This window comes from Lagopus leucura, unplaced genomic scaffold, assembly GCF_019238085.1.
Source record: "Lagopus leucura isolate 7727_CA_CO unplaced genomic scaffold, USGS_WTPT01 Super-Scaffold_797, whole genome shotgun sequence".
Taxonomy (NCBI): Eukaryota; Metazoa; Chordata; class Aves; order Galliformes; family Phasianidae; genus Lagopus; species Lagopus leucura.
This window is the reverse complement of record NW_024962259.1, coordinates 3,189,471-3,209,603: the sequence shown is the minus strand read 5'-3', so window position 1 is coordinate 3,209,603 and position 20,133 is coordinate 3,189,471. Positions and strand designations below refer to the sequence as shown.

At 46.3% G+C, this 20,133-nt stretch overlaps 1 protein-coding gene across 2 annotated transcripts; it reads right to left on the bottom strand.

Moving 5' to 3' along the window:
• Positions 1-4,447: 4,447 nt before the first annotated feature.
• Positions 4,448-18,749, bottom strand: MMD (monocyte to macrophage differentiation associated). 2 transcript variants are annotated; one of them, XM_042865196.1, is made up of 7 exons: positions 18,573-18,749; positions 13,968-14,049; positions 9,108-9,268; positions 8,280-8,354; positions 7,787-7,888; positions 7,010-7,079; positions 4,448-6,688 (listed from the first exon to the last, which is right to left on the bottom strand). In XM_042865196.1, exons 1-7 carry the CDS (start codon positions 18,680-18,682, stop codon positions 6,491-6,493), a joined length of 798 nt encoding a protein of 265 aa, XP_042721130.1. In that variant the 5' UTR covers positions 18,683-18,749; the 3' UTR covers positions 4,448-6,490. The 2 variants fall into 2 exon arrangements, with proteins under 2 accessions (XP_042721130.1, XP_042721131.1); XM_042865197.1 differs by lacking the exon at positions 18,573-18,749 and adding an exon at positions 16,716-16,783.
• Positions 18,750-20,133: the final 1,384 nt, after the last annotated feature.

Here is a 20,133-nt window from a genome sequence, read left to right as displayed (position 1 = left end):
ACACGTACACACATGTACACACACACACGTACACACACGTACACACATGTACACACATGTACACACACGTACACACATGTACACACATGTACACACACGTACACGCACGCACTACGGATAAGCGCTGACGCAGTGCCGTGCTTCCCGCGGCGCTACTGCCCCCTGGCGGCCAGCGGAGGCGCAGCCGCTCTCGCACCAGAGACAGAGAGACGGCCGCTAGGGGGCGCTGCCGCCGGCGGTTCCTCGGGGAAGGTGCTGCGCTGCTCAGCTCGGCGCGGTGCGGCGCTGCCGCAAGGAGTCAGGCCGTTGAAAAGCTTTGCGGTGGTGTTTGAAACAAAGAAGCAGCGCTCACTGACACGGCCGAGTGTGACTTCGGGCTTTTGCTGCGTGTTTACATTTCATTCCTCCCTGTGATCGTAAAGAAAACGAGGCCGCGCTTGAGAGAAACGGGAGGGAGCAGAACGCGGAGCTGCGGATCATCGCCAGCCACCGAGAGCACAGCCAGAGCTGCCGCCATCTGTGCGTGCCCAGCGGGGCTGGCGGTGTCCCAGTAGGGACGGCGATGTCCCAATGGGGATGGCGATGTCCCAGTAGGGACGGCGATGTCCCAATGGGGATGGCGATGTCCCAGCGAAGCTGGCCGCATCCCTCATGCCGGATCCCGCCGACACAAGGGGTCACACGCGAGCCGTGCTCCACTCCTGAGCTCTGGGTTCAACAGCAAATGCATCCCCAGCAGCTTTGCCATGAGGGAAATGGATGAGTAACCGACCCCAGCTGTTACACGCGCCCTGGCTGCAGCCCATCCTAAGGGAATCTTCACTTCTTTTCCAGGGGGAGCTGCTAGGATTGATGTTTTGTTCCTGGCTGGAATAGTGTTGCACAGCTCGGTGAGGGGGGGAGCCTCCCAAAGCTGCAGCCCAAGAAGTGTGTGGGCAGAGGATACCCTTTATTTTCCCTCTGCTTGCTCGTTTTTATCACGCACAGTTTGTTTTGGGGTACTTGAACTGTTGCAAAGTTCCTGAAGGCAGCACAGGTGATGTGACACAGAATGTGTTGATGTGGAGCGCCTGCAGCAACAGGCAGAGCTGCAGGGCCAGGAGGAGGAGGAGGAGGAGGAGGAGGAGGAGGAGGAGGAGGACTGCAGCAGGACTGCAGGAGGCAGCATGCGAGGTATAGAAAATGTGATGTGAAAAAAGATGAAGGAATTGAGTTTAAGTCTAGGGGAGAATAAAGAAAGGGGAGGAGTGACTGTCTGCACACATGTGAAACCTTGCTCTAAGGGCTCTTCTCTGAGCAGGCTGCAGACAGGACAGGGAGTAACAGGCTTAAATTATAGCAAAGATGATGAATACAGCTTAAATAGCAGAAAAAAAACAAGTTTAGGAAGACAGAGGGTGAAATACAGAAATCAACTGCCTGGGAGGATTGTGAAATCCCTGTTGTTAGAGGCTGTTTGGAACAGGTTGGACAAGCCCATCAGGAGTGACAGGCAGAGTTCATCCCGCCTGCAGGCAGAGGATGGGATAAAAATATCTGAGTCCCTTCAAGCTTTATTTTCAGTGATGTAGCAGAAGGCTGATTAAGCTGCTCAGCAACACCATCAGCTTCGAGACAAAGGGCATTTTTGTTCAGTCAAATATTCATGGGTGCAGGCATGCATTTAATAAAAAATCTGTATTCCCTTCCTAAACTCATCTTTAGCTTCCTGGGTGTATGCTTTTTAATTTCAGAGGATGGCTGAGCCCCCCGAGCAATAGCATTCAGTCCTTTCCTGTGTGCCATGCTACTGAGTTGTGGCTGCTTGAAGCCCAATGTACCACAGATTCTCTAAGTTCACTGGGCAGTGTGGGTTGGGTTTCATCACTGGTGTTAATCACTGGTGAAGTCGCTCACTAATTACCAGTGCTCTCCCTCCAAGCAGCCATGGGCTGGGCTGGGCATCCTGTCAGGGATGAGGCTCAGTTGGTGGCTGGCAGTGCCAAGGGAGCTGCGTGCTGTGCCCATCACTGCCTGCACACCAAACCTCTGCATCACACCTGGGCTGAACAGGACACAGAGAGCAAGAAGAGTTCTGCACAGCTGAGGCCACTGATTCAGCAGGTCCCTGCTAATGGCTTTTCACATACATGAAAGCGTGAGGGAGATTTTTCAAAGGCACCTAAAGGATTTGGGAGCACAAAGCCACTGCCAGCATGGCTCATGCTGCTAAGCAACAAAGGCGTCTGCATATATCCTTCTGAGAGCACCCAGCCTCGTTAGAGGCAATGATGTAACTTCTGTTATAAAACTGGTGTTGGCTGCACTGCCAGCTTTTTACAAGAGGGTTCTGGATCCCCAACTCCTCAGTAATAACCAGCACCCTGGTTGTACAGACATGGCTGCTGCCTGTGCTGCACGCCATACAGGCTCACCTGCTGTGACACAAACCATCACTCAGTTCAGCACCAAAACACCATTTTGCTGCTTCATACTACGAAAATCAGAATTCAGAAAATTCCTACTTTTGGGTTGTGTAGTGGAAATGCTGAGTCACAGCTTGAAGCAGTGATGGAGCTCCTGGTGGGAAGGCAGGGCCAACCGAGGGGAGCTCAGGTGCATGCAATGAACCTGACTGACTGGAAGGGATGGAGCCAGGATCCTCCCCTTCCCAGCCCTCATTTAAGGGTTGGTATGGAAGTGAGAGCATCTCATCTGGAGATCCTTGTGTACCTGGGGCCCCCCTGAAGGTAAGCAGCTTTTTTCCTTTATTTCTGCACACACAGCTTCTGTGTTTGAGCCTATGTTCACTTGTTGCAGCTTAGGGCTTTGTTATTCTGCTGTCATTGCTGTGCTTTCTATCACATTACAGCGTTATGGGCTGCTTTGCATGGAGGTAGTGAGGCCAGCATACTGCATTAGTCCAGAGTATGCACAGCATGAATGTTTTAAGGGGCTTCGCTTGATCTTGATGCTGAATTTTTGATGTGTGGCTGACGCTGAGTAACCTGGGAGTATTTGGCCCTGGGTGTGGAGCTGCTGCTGCACCACAGGCACTGCAATTGGGCTGCACCCGTCCTAATGAATTAAAAGCATCCAAATGCTTGCAAGTAGCCACGAGTGAACATTACAGGTACTTCATGTGCATTCCCTTTTCAGACCATGACAGCACTCAGTGAATTCAGTCAGAGACATTCTGAAAAGGGAAAGCAAACTTTTCTTCTAGTAAGAAAAGAATGACAGCAAACAGCCTCTGGCTGATAAGAACAACTGTCCATGCCACGAAACAATCAACTTGCTTAACTTCCCAGGAAATGCACGGAGCAGGCAGCATCTGGCTGCTCTTCCTGGTCATTCTTCTGCTAACTATTTTTAATCTTATGACACCTATTGACAGCAAAAGCAATTAACAGGCAGAGGCTAACATCCTGCATGCCCTTAAAAAATAGCAAAGCATGGAGAAAGGACTTAATCAAACACGTGATGTGAACGTGACAGCCTTGGCCTCCCAAGAAATCATGTGGCTAAATAAAGAATTGTGTAGGTGACTCAGAGGAAGGGTCCTGGGTGCAATTTAAGCAAAAGGTTTAAGAGAAAAGCCTCTCCGGGGAGCTTAGTGCCTTCTGCTCCAGTTGTTCGTTATTCTCCTGCCCCATGTATCTCAGTAAGGAGCAGCCCAGCAATGCTATTACACCTGTGTGATTTACAAATCAAATATCATAATGTAGTTCTGTTCCTAGCTGTGAGAGTTGTGCAGGAAACCAGGAACACACCAGGTATGCACAGCAGTCAGGCGCTGCTCCCCACTGATGTGCTGCAGTGGGGGCTTCTCTGGAAAGACCCACAAACACCAACGCTTCTATCACTGCTGTTTCGGCGCAGTGTACTTGTTGCAGATCCTAAACCCTGGAGGCATGGAAGTAGAGGAGCTGTTAAGACATTTTTAAAGACGTTTGCTTCCAGAAGAAGAAACTGCTGTTACTGCAGGAAGCGTTAATAGAAAGAGCACCATTGCTACTGCTGGGAGCCCACGGGAGGGGTGGGGACTGGGACACAGAGGCTGATTGACACAACGCTGGTTTGTAGGCAACTGTATTTTTAGTTCAGCTTGTCTGTGATTTATCCTTATAGGTGTAGCACTGCATAAGAAGAAGGTTATGTTCCAGGGTAGCTTACTTGCACGAAGCCCCTGTGACTGAGAAAGTTAATCTAGAACAGCAAAGCTGAAGTAGTAAGGTCCCAACGTGGATCAAAACATGAAAATGAAGTCTTTTGCTGCCCTGACATCCAATGGGATCCTCTGGATTGTAATCCTACTGTTCTCAGTTGTAAGAGCTGAGTGAGGAAAAACCTCTGTGAAGGGGTCAGTACATTGCAGCCCTGATCTCCTGTGCAAGGACTGGCAACAGCCTCAGCCCCTGCTGTGCCTGCACAAATGGTGGGGGCAAGAAATACAAGAACACAAGGGTTTCCAAATTGCACAAAATATTTATTGTTAGTTTAGTACATTCAATATCATATCGACTAGATTACAGTAATTCAAAATATTTTTGGCGAATTGAAATCTTTAAAAACCATTTCAAACACTCCAAAAAGCAATGCCATGAAAAATTAAATCAAACGTATTCAAGCCATAGTTTCACTTTAGACTACAGGAAACCTTTACGTGCGTTTTAGTGGTTTTAACAGTACTGCGTTTAAACAAAAGGTTTGAAATCACCAAGTGGAAAAATCCTGAAGTAGACACAATGTTAAAAAAACTGAGGCATCCCAATGTGTGAGTACTACAGATTACCTGCCCCCCTGCTCTGCTCGTAGCCATGGGGCAGCTGCTCAGCCTGCTGCAGTGCTGCTCTGCTCGCCTGCTAACACTGCACAACTCCTCAGTGCCTTGAAGCTGAAGTTTGTCCCTCTTACAAATTCTGTTTACAGAAGAATCTACCTTAAAATGTGCAACCCCCCCCCCCCGGCAAATCTAGCTGCAGTATTAAGTGGTACCTTGAAAAACGCCCCTGCCTTGCTGCTCATCAGTGGCAGAGAGACAGGCAATGTTCAGAACGAAATCTGAAAAAGGCAACACGTTTTGGTTTTGTTTTCAAATACTGACATGAAAAACTGAGTAAATTAGAAAAAGGATCAAGTCAATCTTAATATAAGACATTCATTATATAGTGGGACAGAGAACAATTATCAGATAAACAGTATTACAATGACTCTTCTACATCTGGCCATTTAATGCACGTTCTACAGTCATGACTTTCTACCACATTTTATTTTCCTGTACAGAAGGACAGAAATACAAGTAAATACCAGTTTTATTCTGTGTTTTAAGTCCCAGAATGACAAGTGACACTGCATCGAGTTCTTTTACCTTCCCTTCCTAGAAGGCTGTGCTGAGGAGAGCCATCAGCCATGGACTCCCCCTGCTCGGCCACTGCTGTCTGCTGCTCTGACCTGCATTTCCTCACACATCAGCCACAGCCCCAGGGAAAGCTGCTGGGAACTGCCTTTGTCAGCCAGTTTAGAATCCCTTTGAAAAACTGGAGCCTTAATATTCCAGCACCAACGTACATGCTCTGGGGAAATTACCACCTTTGTTTTGCAGGGAGGCGTATTAGTTGACTGCCCTCATTAACGCTGCTGCTCTCTGATAAGCTGGCTTCCTCACACTGCTGCCCTATTTATTGCACAGCACCGAGGCAGACTGGCAATCCTGAAGAACTAGTTAATGCCAATTTCTTCCAACACGCTTCATTTCCATCACAGATAAAGCCAAATTAAGGTGCTGTTTAAGTGGTATTATAGATAAGCACAACAATAGCACATTAAAACTCAGCAGAAGAGCATTTATGCGTTAGTTTGTAAAAGTGGTTATAATTACACCTATGCTCCAACCCTTGGAAGAGGTACCATGTTTGCCTGTCAGTACAGTATGTGGAATGTAACCATTTCTTGCAAGGTTTTGCAATATGAGTAACTGCATAGATGAAGCTGCTTGTTTCCAGCTCAATAAATGTACTTCTAAAGTTTACAAAAGCCCCCAGAAGTTTCTATAAAAGTCACATCATATCAAGATGATAGGTGGTAAAAGGAGATCGTTCACCTGTGTTTGTGTTCAACAAATGCTAGTGGAAAGGTGACAGAAACCGATTTCAAATCAAGAGCTCTGTTTTCACTATTGCACGGACTTCATTGGAATCGTTCATTTAGAAAAATTCACGTTGTTAAAAAATCACAAAGGTAAACTAGAATACAAAATTTCTTTGTAAACATCAGGTGGCCAGTTCTGCTCACATGGAATGGACTCTGAGTACTGCAGCACAGCTCCTCTGTCAGTTACAGCATCGCCACCTGAAGGGCAATTCCAGGACACGCGCACAGCAGTTCACAGTAATGGTGTTCACAGAACTACCACAGTCAGTGCAGTTTCTCTGGGCGATTTCCCCCCGTTCCTGAAGTCAATAATACTGTCCCAAGGCCCCGTGCAGCTCTGCCCCCCGCCCCACGCGGATCACAAGTGACGAATGTCTGCAGGACTCCTGTAGAGGTACTTCCAGATGGCGTAGTAATGGACCGCGGCCGCCGTGGCCACGAAGACGTGCCAGATGGCGTGGGCAAAAGGAATGACGCCGTCGCTCTTGAAGAACACCACTCCCAGGCAGTAGATCGCACCTCCCCACGCCACCTCCGCCAGTCCTTCCGTGTTGCTCTGCCAATGAAGGACGCGTTAGGGATGGAAAGGAGGCAAGGAACGTTTGCTACACAACACGGCTGTCCTCATCAAGTCTGGACCCCCAGCTGCTCTTATCTGAACTCTGCAGCCCGGATTCAGCGCAGAGAGGCAGCGCTTTGCTGAATGGAAGCTATAAATCCGTGACATAAGTGGCTGTTTGGTTCTCCTGCAGAGAACATTTATCATTGTGGTAGACTAAAATTCAGATTTTCTCAGAAGCAGCAGAGCTGCACCAGAACTCAGACTAGTCATAAAAGGGAAGCCTGTGTTTGTAACGTCAATATTCGCATTCCTTACCATGGACGTCACCACCAGAGCAGGAGAAAATCCCATGGCCAAATAGAAGAAGAGTTCAACGATCTTATACCTAAAAATGGAACAGAAGTGACTCATTTCAGGTGATGTACAGGAATATGACCCTTTATTTCAACACTAAAGAAAATGTATTCAATCTCACGTTAGCATGAGGCCATTAAACTTTTCAAAAAGCTTTCTGCCCATTTTATTCTAAAAATAAAGCCAATATTTATCTCTGCTTGCAGAGATCCACTAAATACTGCCTAGACGCATTCATTCCCGCTAAATGCTAGTGAGAATAAAACATTCTATAAACCCATATCCTTATTTGAGAAGAAACTCAGTAGCTCTTCATCAAAACAAAGAACAGTTGGTCTTGTCCACTGAAAATAGAAGCAATGAAATCAGGCTCCAGAACTGAAACCGATGAAGGCACATTTCAGCAGGAATTCCTCCTCCTCCTCCTCCGCCCAGTGTTACGTTGCAGTACAACCTGTACAGCACTTCATCCTTCTTACCTCACCCCTTCTCACTCCTGCTCTCTTGCAACAAAGTTAAGACTTCAATCTGGATACCTGCCTCCCCCCTTTGAGAGAAGACAGTAAAATAGCCTGAAGACACAGAGCATCTTTGAACAAGATGCAACTTTGCATTGTTCTCATCACTTATCTCTGCCATCTTGAAGGTCTTTCTTCAACGTGTGAAAAGCCAGACCCAACGCTCAGAAAGCAGAACAAAAGCCTCAGTTTAAAGTTAAATGCAAATAAGAATTCTTACTTTTCATGGTAGAGAAATACATAAACAGTGCCCCCAGCAGCCATCAGCCAGATAAACCAACGCATGTGAGATGCTAGAGGTCCAAGCTCACGAAGATTTAACCTGGAAGCACAAAGATTTCAACAGACAGGTTTAGTGAATGAATGAAGCACTCTAACACAAGAATACTGGGACTTAATATAAATAAATATCCAGAACTACAGCTTAGACATGATGGGGAGAAGACTGTGGGCACACATAAAGAGGCAAAAGCGTATTTCTGCTGATGTGAGGAAAGCACCAAGAGGGATATGGGAACACACAAACAACTCTGCTTTTTTTCTAATTACTTTCTGTTAAGCAAATCCCACAACATCACGACGTGTGTTTTTACAATGCAGAACATGGTCAGATGCAGCTATGAAACTCCTACAGCAACTGGAAAGTTGCAAGGATGAAAGTGTTTACATGGAGTGCTTCGGAGTTAGAGGTTTCTTCCCCCCAGACTTCTTACCACGGTGCATACGATGCTGCAATGAAGACGTAGATCATCATCCTGTCACACATGTGAAAGCAGTGCTCCATTGTCCTGGTGAGGGAGAGAACAAGTCAGCAGGGAGATCAGAGTATCACTGGTTTTTCCTGACACGTCTTAGAATTCAGGGGAAATACATTTAAAATCATTTGGAAGACCGTCCACTTTGCTTCAACCTCACAAGGCCATAAGCCAGACACACAGGAGATGAGCACTCTTTTATTTCTCTCCCTTTCCCTACCTCACCATATGTTGTACTCACAAGGAAGCAGAAAGCTGTCACATCAGACCTGCTTAATGCAGAAATGGTTATCCAGTGATTGTGAGTTAAACCCAATTCATGACCCAGAACTACATAGGTGTCATTAAAAAAAAAACCATCACATTTTAGTTTTGCTGTTGCTGCCTTTCTTCCAAGGCTGTTAGTCATGTATCCCATTTTCATTCTCTTAGCAAGCTCTGCATTACTCCAGGTACATGAAATAACATAGTCCCAAATAGTGTTCTTCTGAGGTGGGATTACATCCACCACACACATAGGTTTTGTTCTTCCCACTCAACTACTAGATTAAGAGCCACAAGGGCTTCATAAATCAACACAGCAGACATACATCTGTTTGTACGTGAGCTTAGTTCATGTTTCTTTCAGCAGAATCAAGGGTTTGTTGTTTGTTGCTCTTTTTTATGATTATGTGATTAAGTACAAGATACCTGACCTTAGGCTGTAAAATTCCCAGTTTTTGGCCACAGTGTTAAAACCTCACAGAACCTGAGGGTCAAACATCTACACAAGAGCTGTAGCCATACCTCAAGTGACTCTTTTTCCAAGAAACGATGTGAAACACTGTGGAGACAATGAAGAGTGCACAGAGCCCCATGCCATAGATCCATGCTGTTATTTTTTCCCATCGATCGTCGGAAAGTCGGTGGAGAAGGGCACTGCCCACAATTGCAGGAACAATGAGGAACTAAAACAAAAACCAAAAAAAGGCCATTAACTCTACTCACAGCAAATGTAGCTACCACCCACTGAACTGCAACAGCAGGGCAGAATGCTGCAGCACACCACAGAGGAACACGCACGCACATCTGACGGCAGCCTCCCAGCTGGAAGGAGTTTTCCATTTAGTTGTACATCAGCACACAGGGGTCGAGATCTGACAGTGTCTCAGACAGTGAAGTCATACCTGCTTGTGACAAATGCACTCTTACATGGGATTAGAATATGCTACTTGCTCCTCTCGGAATGATCGACTTTCATATTCACATTTTGCTTCTTCTTCCTAAAAAGGTTTTGATCTTACCCTGAGCTGTGCTCCAAAGCACCTCTTGTGCACAGAGGCTGAGCGCAGGACAGACCAAAAGAAACTAAAATAGCAAATGAGTAAAAAAATGAATATTTTAACATATGCAGGTAAACAGGTGGCAACGGAATTAACAAAGGCTTTGCAGAACTTGGGCTTTAGATACCAAATAAATCAGCTGCAGACTGAGAGCCATAGAATGGTTTGGATGGGAAGGAACCTTTAAGATCATCCAGTCCCAACCCCCTGCTACAGGCAGGGACACCTCCCACCAGACCAGGTTGCTCACAGTCCCATCAGCCTGGCCTTGAACACATCCAGGGATGCTTCCATTCACAACTCCACTTTACAACCCATTCCAGCGTCTCACCACCCTCACAGTAAATAATTTCTTCCTATTATCTGGTCTAAATTTACCCTCTTCCAGTTTAAAGACTATTTCCCTTCTCCTGTTGCTACACACCCCACAAAAAGTCCCTCCCAGCTTTCTTGTAGGCCCCTCCAGGTACTGGAATGCTGCTGTAAGGTTCTCTGGAGCCTTCTCTTCTCCAGGCTGTAGAGCCCCATCTCCCTCAGCCTGTCCTCATAAGGGAGGTGCTCCAGCCCTCTGATTATCTTTGTGGCTCTCCTCTGGACCTGCTCCCATACCTTCCTTGGCACAGTACTCAAGTGGGGACTTCTTTTGTGAAGATGCTTAATGCACAAACATGAAATTATGTTGCAGTGTATCCCAACCTGTTTTTCTTGCCACATCCCTGCTCAAGCAGCTTTAACTCTGTTTCTCCAGCACAGTGTGGAAATGCATTTAAAACTCCACTTCTTTTCCAGGTCAAGTTCTACCATCTCCCTTTGTCTCATTCAGAAAGAAAACACCAAGAGCCAAAGAGGATTTAAAGGAAGGAACCTGCTGACTCAGACATTTCTACCTGTCGCCTTTTACTATGAAGGAAAATCTTTGGCAGCCCTCCTGTTAAAAATTCTGCATCAGTTCCTTTTCAGACAGTTCACAGGTTAAATTCTTCATTGCTTAGCAGGCTAAACAAAGTCAGGAAGCAGCAATGTTTAAACAAATAAGGCAATTCTGCTTTGCATTACAGGTTTGTTAGTTTAGAGTGCAAAGTTCTGGTCTAGCCAGTACTGTCTGTCCTTTATCTACCTGCAGACAAAAAATGGAGACTCACCACAGCTACAGCTCAGAAGATGAAAAGTGTACTGAATCAATCTGTAAAGCAGACGGTTAATCCAGAAAAAAAAAGAGCTAAAAAAGACAAAACGTTACTTTTTCCTATGGATTTTGAAGCATACTGACTTCATTAACATTTTATTCTCTTCTTTTTTGCAAAGCTTACTACATTTAAGCTGAAAGCTACACAGTCATACAATTGAGAAGTGTGGCATTCTGGCATCTGCAGCATTTGGACCAGAGGTGAAAATACTTGGAGTTTTGCAATGAGTCTGTGGAAGCTGACCTCATGCACTCTAAGGCCAAAAATAGTCTTCCAGCCTGGCTTCTCATTTGTCACAACCCATAAATTTCCATATACATATCCTGGACTGCTCTCCAATTTTAAAAAGGTTAAAGCATTTCACTCCTCAGGAGATTAGTTGCCCCTGTTTTCCACATATGGCATACGATTTAAAGTGTGGCTAAAGCCCTTAAGAACAGCAGGGAACTGATTAGATGTGACAGTTATTTCATTTCATATTTGCAGGAGGCACTTAGATTAAAAACAAAATCTGTTCCAGTCAACTGGACCAAAGTTCTTTAGTTCTCGTGGCATCGATGCACTTCATTACATCTAACATCTGTCTCAAAGGAAAACACCGGTGAACAAAACAAGATTGTAATTAGAAAACTCTCTAATGCAAGCATGGTGTTTTAATCCTAAGGCAGAAGCAATCGGTCCTTTAAAGGGAGAGAGATTTAACAGAAGAAGTCAAAGCATCAGGACTAACAGAACTCGCACCGTGTGCTGCGTCACTGCAGGGGATGCCATGGCACGTCTCAGCTGCCAACGTTCCCACTAACAAAACTAGCCAAAATCAGGACAAGTTTTACTTCTTTCATCATGAAGTGCAATTCCTCCAAATCAGCATCACAGCAAACTCCATGCTAACTGCCATCTGTTTGGGGTGCTGAGAATAGCGGTGCTTTGGCCAGCATTTTATCTGTGTTCTTTTCTTATATCTGTAGACGATCTTTCCCATGGAATGGCTTAAAAAAAAAAACCTTAAAATTACTTTTATATGTAATATTCATACCAAAATTAAGTTATTTTCTTTGCATACGAGGCCACGGAGGTCACAGTCAGTGACATGCTCAAGCCACTGTGGCAAAGCACGGTATTACTGCTGCTCTCTCACTTGCCTTTCATTGAGAGGGAAATGTTAATAGCACAAAGATAACCCCAACATTCTTAGGGATGGAAGAAGACAGAAAGAGCAGTAAGCAGTCAAAACAGTTAGGAAAAAAGAAATAATCACGTGACGCTTAGAAGCAACTTGAGAAATCATGCCCATTTCAGTCTTCCTGCTCCAGAAGTGTAGCCCTAAACCAAGCACAACATCCCTCTACTCATGGGTTTTCTCCTCCCAAACAAGGAGACAAGCATCATGGAATGAAAAGCCTTCTGGCACCTTGGATTTTTCACTGTGCAGAGAATAGAGAAACTGCTATTAACTATCAAACACAGCCAAGGCATTTTCATCACGAGAGCACTTTGACATTTTGAAGCCCTCTCCTTCCATGCACCAATGGCCTGGACAACACTCCAAGCCTCATTTTTGAGATACTTATACTTTTTTTCTCCCCCCAGCACACACTGCAGAAATTGAGCCTAACTTATTTTAAGAACAGCTCCTCCTTTTAAGGCAATGGAAAAGTTTTGAGCAACATAAAGAAAGCTGTGCTTAAGCTCAAAGGTCTGAATACAACAGTGTCTTTTATCTAATAAACCTTATACTAGAGTATCCTAGAAAGTTTCAGCATGAATGAGCAACCCAGCAACCCCTCCCCAACGCTTCAACTTTGCTTACCTTACATCTCAAATGCTCATTGCTCTTGCTTCTCTCACACACCACTTCCTTCCTGTTCTTCTAAACACAGTGCTGTCTTTTCTGTCTCTACATTCAACTGCTTAGCTGCCCTTCCTGTCTCCTAGTGACTAAAGACAGGTCAATGCTTTGTTTAAACTTAAAAAAAAATATTCCAGACATTTTAAATAGCTTTTCTAGTAGGAAATGTGAAGCTGCCTTATCACGCTACACAAAGTTAGCTTCATTACTGTATCCCAAAGCTGTACGCAGGACCCTGTATTCCCATTTATTAATTGATGTTTTCCAAGCAGCTGCCTACACAGACTACCATGTGTTGAAGTAGAAAACCAGAAGTGATACGTACCTGAGGAGTACAGCCATTAAATACAAGTTGATTACTTTCTGAATTAAGAGTAAAATTTTGAAAGACCTACAGAGAACCATTACTAAACACTGGTACAGATATATTATATCAGTGTCTAATTAAAAACCATTGTAGGCTAGCAGCAATTGCTCAACTACTTGACCTTCTGACATTTAGCAAAACAATCTGTAACAGATCTGAAAAATAAAGCATGCCCCCTAGCTCTTTCCATATAATGCACTGTGCTTTCCCAGTTTAGATTCCTATTTCAAAGCTTTACATTTAAAAGCTATTTACTGCATACAATTTCATTTACAGAGCAACAATCCCCTTATTATACTTCGTTTTCTCTAAAGTGGATGTTAACATATCCCCAAGTTACAAACAGTTTGTGGTATGCTGTAGCATACAGCCTGGCTGTTCAGAAAATAATTAGACAAATTCACCACAAACAGCAGCAAACCACAAAATACTGATAGGACATCTTGGCTGTAACCTGCTGCTGTCAGGCAGGAATATCACGTCTGTTTTTCAGCTAGATGAAGCCTAGAATTGCTGAGGAATACAGCAACTTCTGCCAGGTATCTTCAAATCCAACTTCTTGGTCAGGATTTGTACAAGGATTAGGAGCTAAACCACGTATTTGTGCTCGCTAACAGAATGTTGCTACATTTCTCTATGCAAATAAGCACATATTTACATAATGCTGTACATGAGACAAGCTTCAGTTAGCTCTTCTACATGTAAACCAAAGTAATTCTGTTCTTACCAGCAACAGTGACTGCTGGCAAACAGCTAGACGGCTGGTGATGCCATTTACTGGGCTGTTATGGCTGAAGCTTGTGTAACAAAACCAGAGAGACTGCAAAAATGCACCCACTTGGGCTAAGGTAAGTATTTATCCACACAGGACACAAATGTACTGAAACCCCAGGTGAGAAAGGAAAAAGGAAATGCACTTACAGCATGTGTGTAGCAGTTAGCAGCATGCTCGTAGCAAGTGGGTTTGTAGCGGCTGTTGGCTGGAGCTGGGTGGTTCATGAACCTGTGGAGTAATTAAGGAGTATCTTTAATAAACTGTCTTTGGAATGTCCGTCGTGGAGGATATCTCCAACCCAGCAACACAGCACATATCGGTACAGACACATTTAAGGTAACTGTTACTAAAATTCCACCTTTGCCCAAATACGCTCCCTCACCAGAAATACAGGGTAAAACATTCCTGTGACTGCGCAGGGGATGGCAATCTACAGTCGAGACTGCTGTCGTTTCATAGAAGACAATACAGAAGTCATATCTCCCTCCTCAATCGTTCGGTCAAAAGAAGAATTAAGGATTTATTTCCTATCCTATGAAAGTATTCCCTTTCATAATAAAGACTCGGATTTTTCTTGAATTGTGGCCTTCATCGTCACTGCCAAAGGTCACTCATTTTGAACAGTATTCTTGGCTCTACAGCAACATTGCAGCTCTGCAGCACCTCAGAATAAACCAACTTGAACCTCTTCTCCATTCCTATAGCAGCAACGGTGCTGCACACAGCACCCCAGCACAGACTGCTGCCACGTGCAAGAGATGCTCTCACTTCTCGTACTGTATTCCAGAGTACTGCAGACTACTGTGAAACTGAGCACTGACAGTCAGACAGGTATCCAACAGGGCAGGACCAGCTCTACAAACACCCCTGTGTGCTCAGAACTGAGAGCAGCTCTGTTGGCAATTTTTATACACACGGCTTGTGGGGGGAACCACAACCAAACCCCCCACAGCACAATGCTACTCTGTGCCTCAAAGGGTCACTGGGGGGCTGAGGGAGCCTTGCAGGAGGCCAGAGGCCAAAACCCCCCAAAACACAAAGGAATAAGCTTATCCTCAGCATTAGCTTATTTCTGTTGTTCAACACTTCTGTGTATTACCATCTGAAAAAGCTATTAATAATTGAAGGCAGGCTGCTAATGGGACCTCCTGTTATCCATTAGAGGGCTTTTTAGAATTTTTTTCCTCTTCATTTATATTCATTGAGGAGAAAAGGTGATGGATCCTTTTCACAGCAGGGCCTGGTATAAGGGAAGGTTTTAGGATGGTGAACTAACGTTTTTGAAAAGTCTCTTATTAGGATCTGGTATTCACGCAAATTAAGACAGTGCTATTAGCAGCAGAAGAGGACAAAGGCATTAACAAAGCTATCTGTTCCCTATCATCTACACAAAGGGCCTTTTTCACCCTTGTTTGTGCCCTGGCAAGAAATATGCTTTTATCTATGTGGTAAATTCATCCTGGCAAAACAAACACCAGATTTCAGACATGCTTCACACATGCACCTTTAATTACAAGTAATTCCAAACATCTTCCTTAAGTAAAACAGAAACAATCAGTCTTGACCATCTCATTTAAAACAATAAGGTTACTGTTGTGACTATTAAACAGAAAACTCTACTAGACTCCCACAACCACTGAAACGTTCTTTTCTTCCATTCTGGATCCATCTGCTGATGGAATTACCCTTTGATGGATGAAGCAAAGAAGGCAGCAGAAAAAACAACCAGCAAATACTGATCTAGTCTCAAAGATCTAATTTTGTTTTTTGTCTTGTCAGGAAGCACACTTCCTTTACTCGGCTCAAAAGGGCTCACACTTCCTTCTAGCAGCCGCAAACCACGTTGTCCCTTGTTATATCATTCTTCCTTGTGCTCTCCAGCAGCAGGAAGGGCCAGTCAGACCTCCTAAGCCACACATAGCAGCACACCCCCAGAAAAGGCAGCAAGGCGGGCAGAACTCCACGCAGACAGCAGCAGCACGCATTCAGTGGGCGAATAAATTTAGATAGCAAAGCGATCTGCTGCGCTGCCGCGGCTCTGTGCTTTCGAGAGGAAAAAACACCACCAGCGGGTCAAGACAGGTCGGCGCTGCGTTTCAACGATATCCACGTAGGTTTGACGAGAAAGAAACAGCTTGACAGTCAGGCTTATGATTATTCTTTTTAAAGCAAAGCGGCAGGTATCTCCTCTTTGTGAATCCGGCCCATTCAGCTCCAAGCACAGGCACTCCCCGTAGCCGCTGCCTACCCGCGCTTGGTACCTGCCCACACCATCCCCTCCACGGCTCAACAACCGAGCCGCAGACGTAACTCGCATCAACGCAGAAAAAGATGCTTCTCCGGAAGCGTCAATGCAATCACACCCGCGTAAGGCTAAGAATCCGCTGCAATCAGCTCAGCTCTAAGAGCCGCGGCCGGCTGTGAAGGCGGCGCATCCCGGCGGCGCAGCGCAGCACAAAGGCGCGGACACGCGGCTTCGCCAGCCTCGCGCGGTCCGAGCACGCTCTCGCCTCCCTCTCCCCCCCGTTCCCTTTCAGTTTTATTTCCCTTTTAACGCTCACACCTCGGCTTCCCGAGCGAGCCGGGATGGGCGAGCAGCGCAGCCCCGCAGCGGAGCGTTTACCTGCGGGGAGAAACCCGGCGGACAGCGGCTCTTCGCTCTGAAACGAAGGCAGCTCCGCATCCCGAGGCGGGGAAGCCGAGAGCCACAGGTCGGGGCACCGCGGCACACGGGCGGATGCGTGACCCTTCACCCACCGAGAGGGGAAAACGCACCGCCGCCAAAGCAACCGCCGCCCGGCCGGGCCACGCCGATGGACGGAGCCGCGCTGCCCCGGGACGGACACCGTAACGCGGGGACGGAAGGAAGAGAAGGGGAACGGGGGATCCCTCACCTCCGGAACCGCTCCTGGAGCCGCCGCATGGGTCCGGGCCGCCCGCCCCGGCCGGGCGCTGGGCGGGGGGTCGGGACGGGAGGCTGCGGGCGGCTCCTGAGGCGGCGAGGGCCGGAGTCCGGGCCCTCATTGGCGTGCGGGCCGCCGCGGCGCGGAGCGACGGCCAAAGCCGTCCGTCGGAGAGGAGCGAGAGCCGGGCGGCCCGCCGGCCGCTTTAACCGCTCTCCGAGCTCCCCGCAGCCCGCCCGGCCCGTGCCTCGGCCCGCCCCCGGAGCCCGGCCCGCCCCCAGCGCCGAGTCCGGCTGAGGCGGGACCGTGGCGGGGGGACATGGCGGCCCGTGGCGGGGCGGAGCCGTGCAGAGCCGCGCCTCAGGCGCTGCGCGGTCTGCGATTCACCCGAAGAAGCCGGAGGCTGAGGGATCGCGATGCGAACGGGCCGATCTGTTGAAGTGCGGAAGCGCGAAGGGCCCTGCCGCGAGGGAAGCGGGAGCTGCCGCTCCGCCGGGGCTGCCGTGGTTGCAGCGCTGCCGATAACCGGCTGCTCAGTTCCAACCCCCGGCTGCACGCCACTGAGGATCCGTATCTGCTCACAGTTGTCCGAGCAAGGGTTATGTTGCGTAAATGAAGAAACCCAGAAACGGTGTTGAGAACGTCTCCATAAGTGTTCCATTGCCTATACCACTGTGGGACAAAGCGGGGCGTCAGTGAGGAGAATATGAAGTTCTGTTCGAGATTGTGTTGTAATTTAAGATCTTGTTTACAATGGGATTCAAACAGCTCCAGCCCTCAACAACAGCAACAGTGCAGGCACAGCAAAGCAAACCACCATTAGGCAAATGAACCATCCAGCACCGCACTGTTCGTAGGATGGAGGCAGATGGGACCTGCAGGAGTGTTACCCCCAGCTGAGCTGCCACCTCTGCCTGCCAGGAGGAATTAGCACCGTCACTTGGCTGGCGGTCAAACTAAATCCAATCTCCTACGGCTGTGGGTCCCTTTTACTAAATCTTCCTCCACATCCTGAGCGAGCAAGCAGTGAAGTGGTAACAGCTTTGTAAACTGCCCCCCCGAGGCAAAGGGCTTGTTAATAAGGAATTTGACTTGTTTTCTCATTGAGCAAAAGGAATTTAGTTCTTATCAGTGTGTGAGATATTTTTACAGGATGAATAATACAATCCCTATTTGATACCTAATAGAAGGAGTTTGCATAGCAAATCTGTTCTAATGGCAGTTCTTGACAGTCTCAGAAGTGAAGTCAATGACTACAGGAGCTGTGTGGTTTGCCCTTATTATTTCTAGGTCAGATTTTACCCACACAGAAGCTCCTGCAGAGCCTTTGGGGAACTATCTACTGTCTAGGGACAGAGGAGTTCATTCTCCTGCATGTTTAAGCCAGCGCTTTTATGAGCATTAAACTGGCAAACAAGCATGTGTCATTACTGAATCAGAACTTGGGCAGCTTTTATAGGATTATGCAAATCGGGACACAAACGTGGGGTCTGAAGCTACAAAAGTTGCAGTTTTCATTCTATTACAAGAATGTCTTGGGTTGCACAAATCTATCGAGCCAACAGATGAGACTTGCTGGAAGTTTGCTTTTAGCCAGCCAAGGTGAAATTTTAAGAGCCACATGAGATGTCAGTGGTGAATTGGATTCTGTCAGGAAGTTTCACTAAACATCTCACACAAGAGCTGAGTTTCTTCCAGCCATTTAGCGCAGATAACTTGTTTATATATCAGCCTGCATAACACGTAGTCTCTTGATTTGTTGAACAGATAACAGACAAGCATAAATCTGTGCTACCAAATGGATCTACCAGCGATATTGCTAAGTAATGTTCCCAGGTACGTACTTACTTTTCGGAGCTGCTGGTGGTGACGGGCTCTGTTGGAGCAGCAGAGAGGCACACTGTGGCTTGAGAAGTTCTGAGTCGATGTAACACAGCAAGGCCAGCAGCGCGGGGCATTAAGGAGGCATGGGAAACGAGTCTGACAGGTGAAACTCCTTGAAACTCCTCTCCACTCCCAGCCTACGCACTTCTGGCAAGGGAAGAGAAAAATATCTTTTGCTTTGTTCTTACTTTGTAACAAATCTGAGAATCTGGACTTCCTCTCTTGGGAGTCTTCTTGCTAATGGAGGAGGGTGGTGGTTTCCCTGAGATTTGATTTAGAAGCTTTAAAGATAAAGCTCCTTCCATTTCTCAAGTTTAGAGAATAAACTCTGAAAGAATGGTGGTTGTCACTGACTGCTTCATACATGGTCATAGTAGAAATGCACAAAGACCTTCTTGGCTGGTAAAACCTAATTTACTGACATAATTCTGGAAGAAAATCCTATTCTTCAAGTTTCTAGTACAAAAATTGGTTTTGCAGTAACACAACCTGTACGACCAGGACAACAACAGGTCCCAAGTGAGCCCAAGGCAAACCTCGGTGTGCTGCCCTTGGCCTGTGCTCAGGCACACCCCCATAGTGCTGCAAAGCAACTCTCATTCCCCAGGGGGACTTGGCATGTGTGGGAACACATGGTTGCAGAACACCCTGTGCTGGGGCTCAGCGTGGTGCAGCCTCCTTGGGCCAAGGCTCCTGCACAGCACATGAACATCTCTCATTTTTTCTTGCTGCAGACTGGCTCAGATGGCTGCCTTTCCTGACAATCTTTGTGAAGGAGAAGAATCTTGTACTGAAATGCATGTCAATGGTCTTGTGAAACAAGCACCTCTCCCTCCCTCAGCCTTCTCCCAGCCTAATTAATAAGGTCATCCTGCTGAAGGCAGCTTATAAATAGCTTTCCAAACACTAATGGAATTAGTTCTGCCCTGGACAACATCTCCAGGGTGACACTGGTGTCCAGGAGGGACTGCCTCCTTGGCACACGGTAGAAATAATGTTGAAGCAGAAACATTTACCTGATGTCACAGCCTTCTTGCTGCCAGCATTAAACCTGAAATGAGATTACAGAGTTACTTAGTAATATCAGAGAAGATTTATCACCAGTAAAACAAGTGATATTAGAGGGTTGTGCCTTGCAGTAGGTTAGGTTATGCTAGATAATGAAAATCTACTGAAGGTTTCTTTCTGTCAGTATTTGTGATAAAAGGGTATTTTTCATGGCTACAAACACTCAAGATTTTGCAGGGATCTATGTTGGGAAATAATATGAAGTGCTACAGGTTGGTAGGAATCTTTAATATGAGGTCAATCGGTAGGAAATGAGTAGGGTAGCTATAAAGTCTCAGAAGAGAGCAATGTCTTAAAATTACTCAGTTATTTAAATAATTTGTTGAGCCATTGAATCCAATGACTGAATGATTTAAAATTTTGGAATTTTCTATTTAAAAAAAAACACACAATGAAATATGTAACAGAAAATATAAACTTACACCAAAATACAGAGAGAAAACGTGTCAGTTGTTCT

What these genes read in the sequence shown, in the direction of transcription:
- MMD (XM_042865196.1), bottom strand. Translation starts at nt 18,682, where the DNA reads ATGCCCCGCGCTGCTGGCCTTGCTGTGTTACATCGACTCAGAACTTCT. An exon ending in ACCACCAGCAGCTCCGAAAA is followed by an intron (nt 14,050 to 18,572) that starts GTAAGTACGTAC and finishes ATTACTCCACAG; the next exon opens with GTTCATGAACCACCCAGCTC. An exon ending in GCAGCATCGTATGCACCGTG is followed by an intron (nt 7,889 to 8,279) that starts GTAAGAAGTCTG and finishes TTGTGCTTCCAG; the next exon opens with GTTAAATCTTCGTGAGCTTG.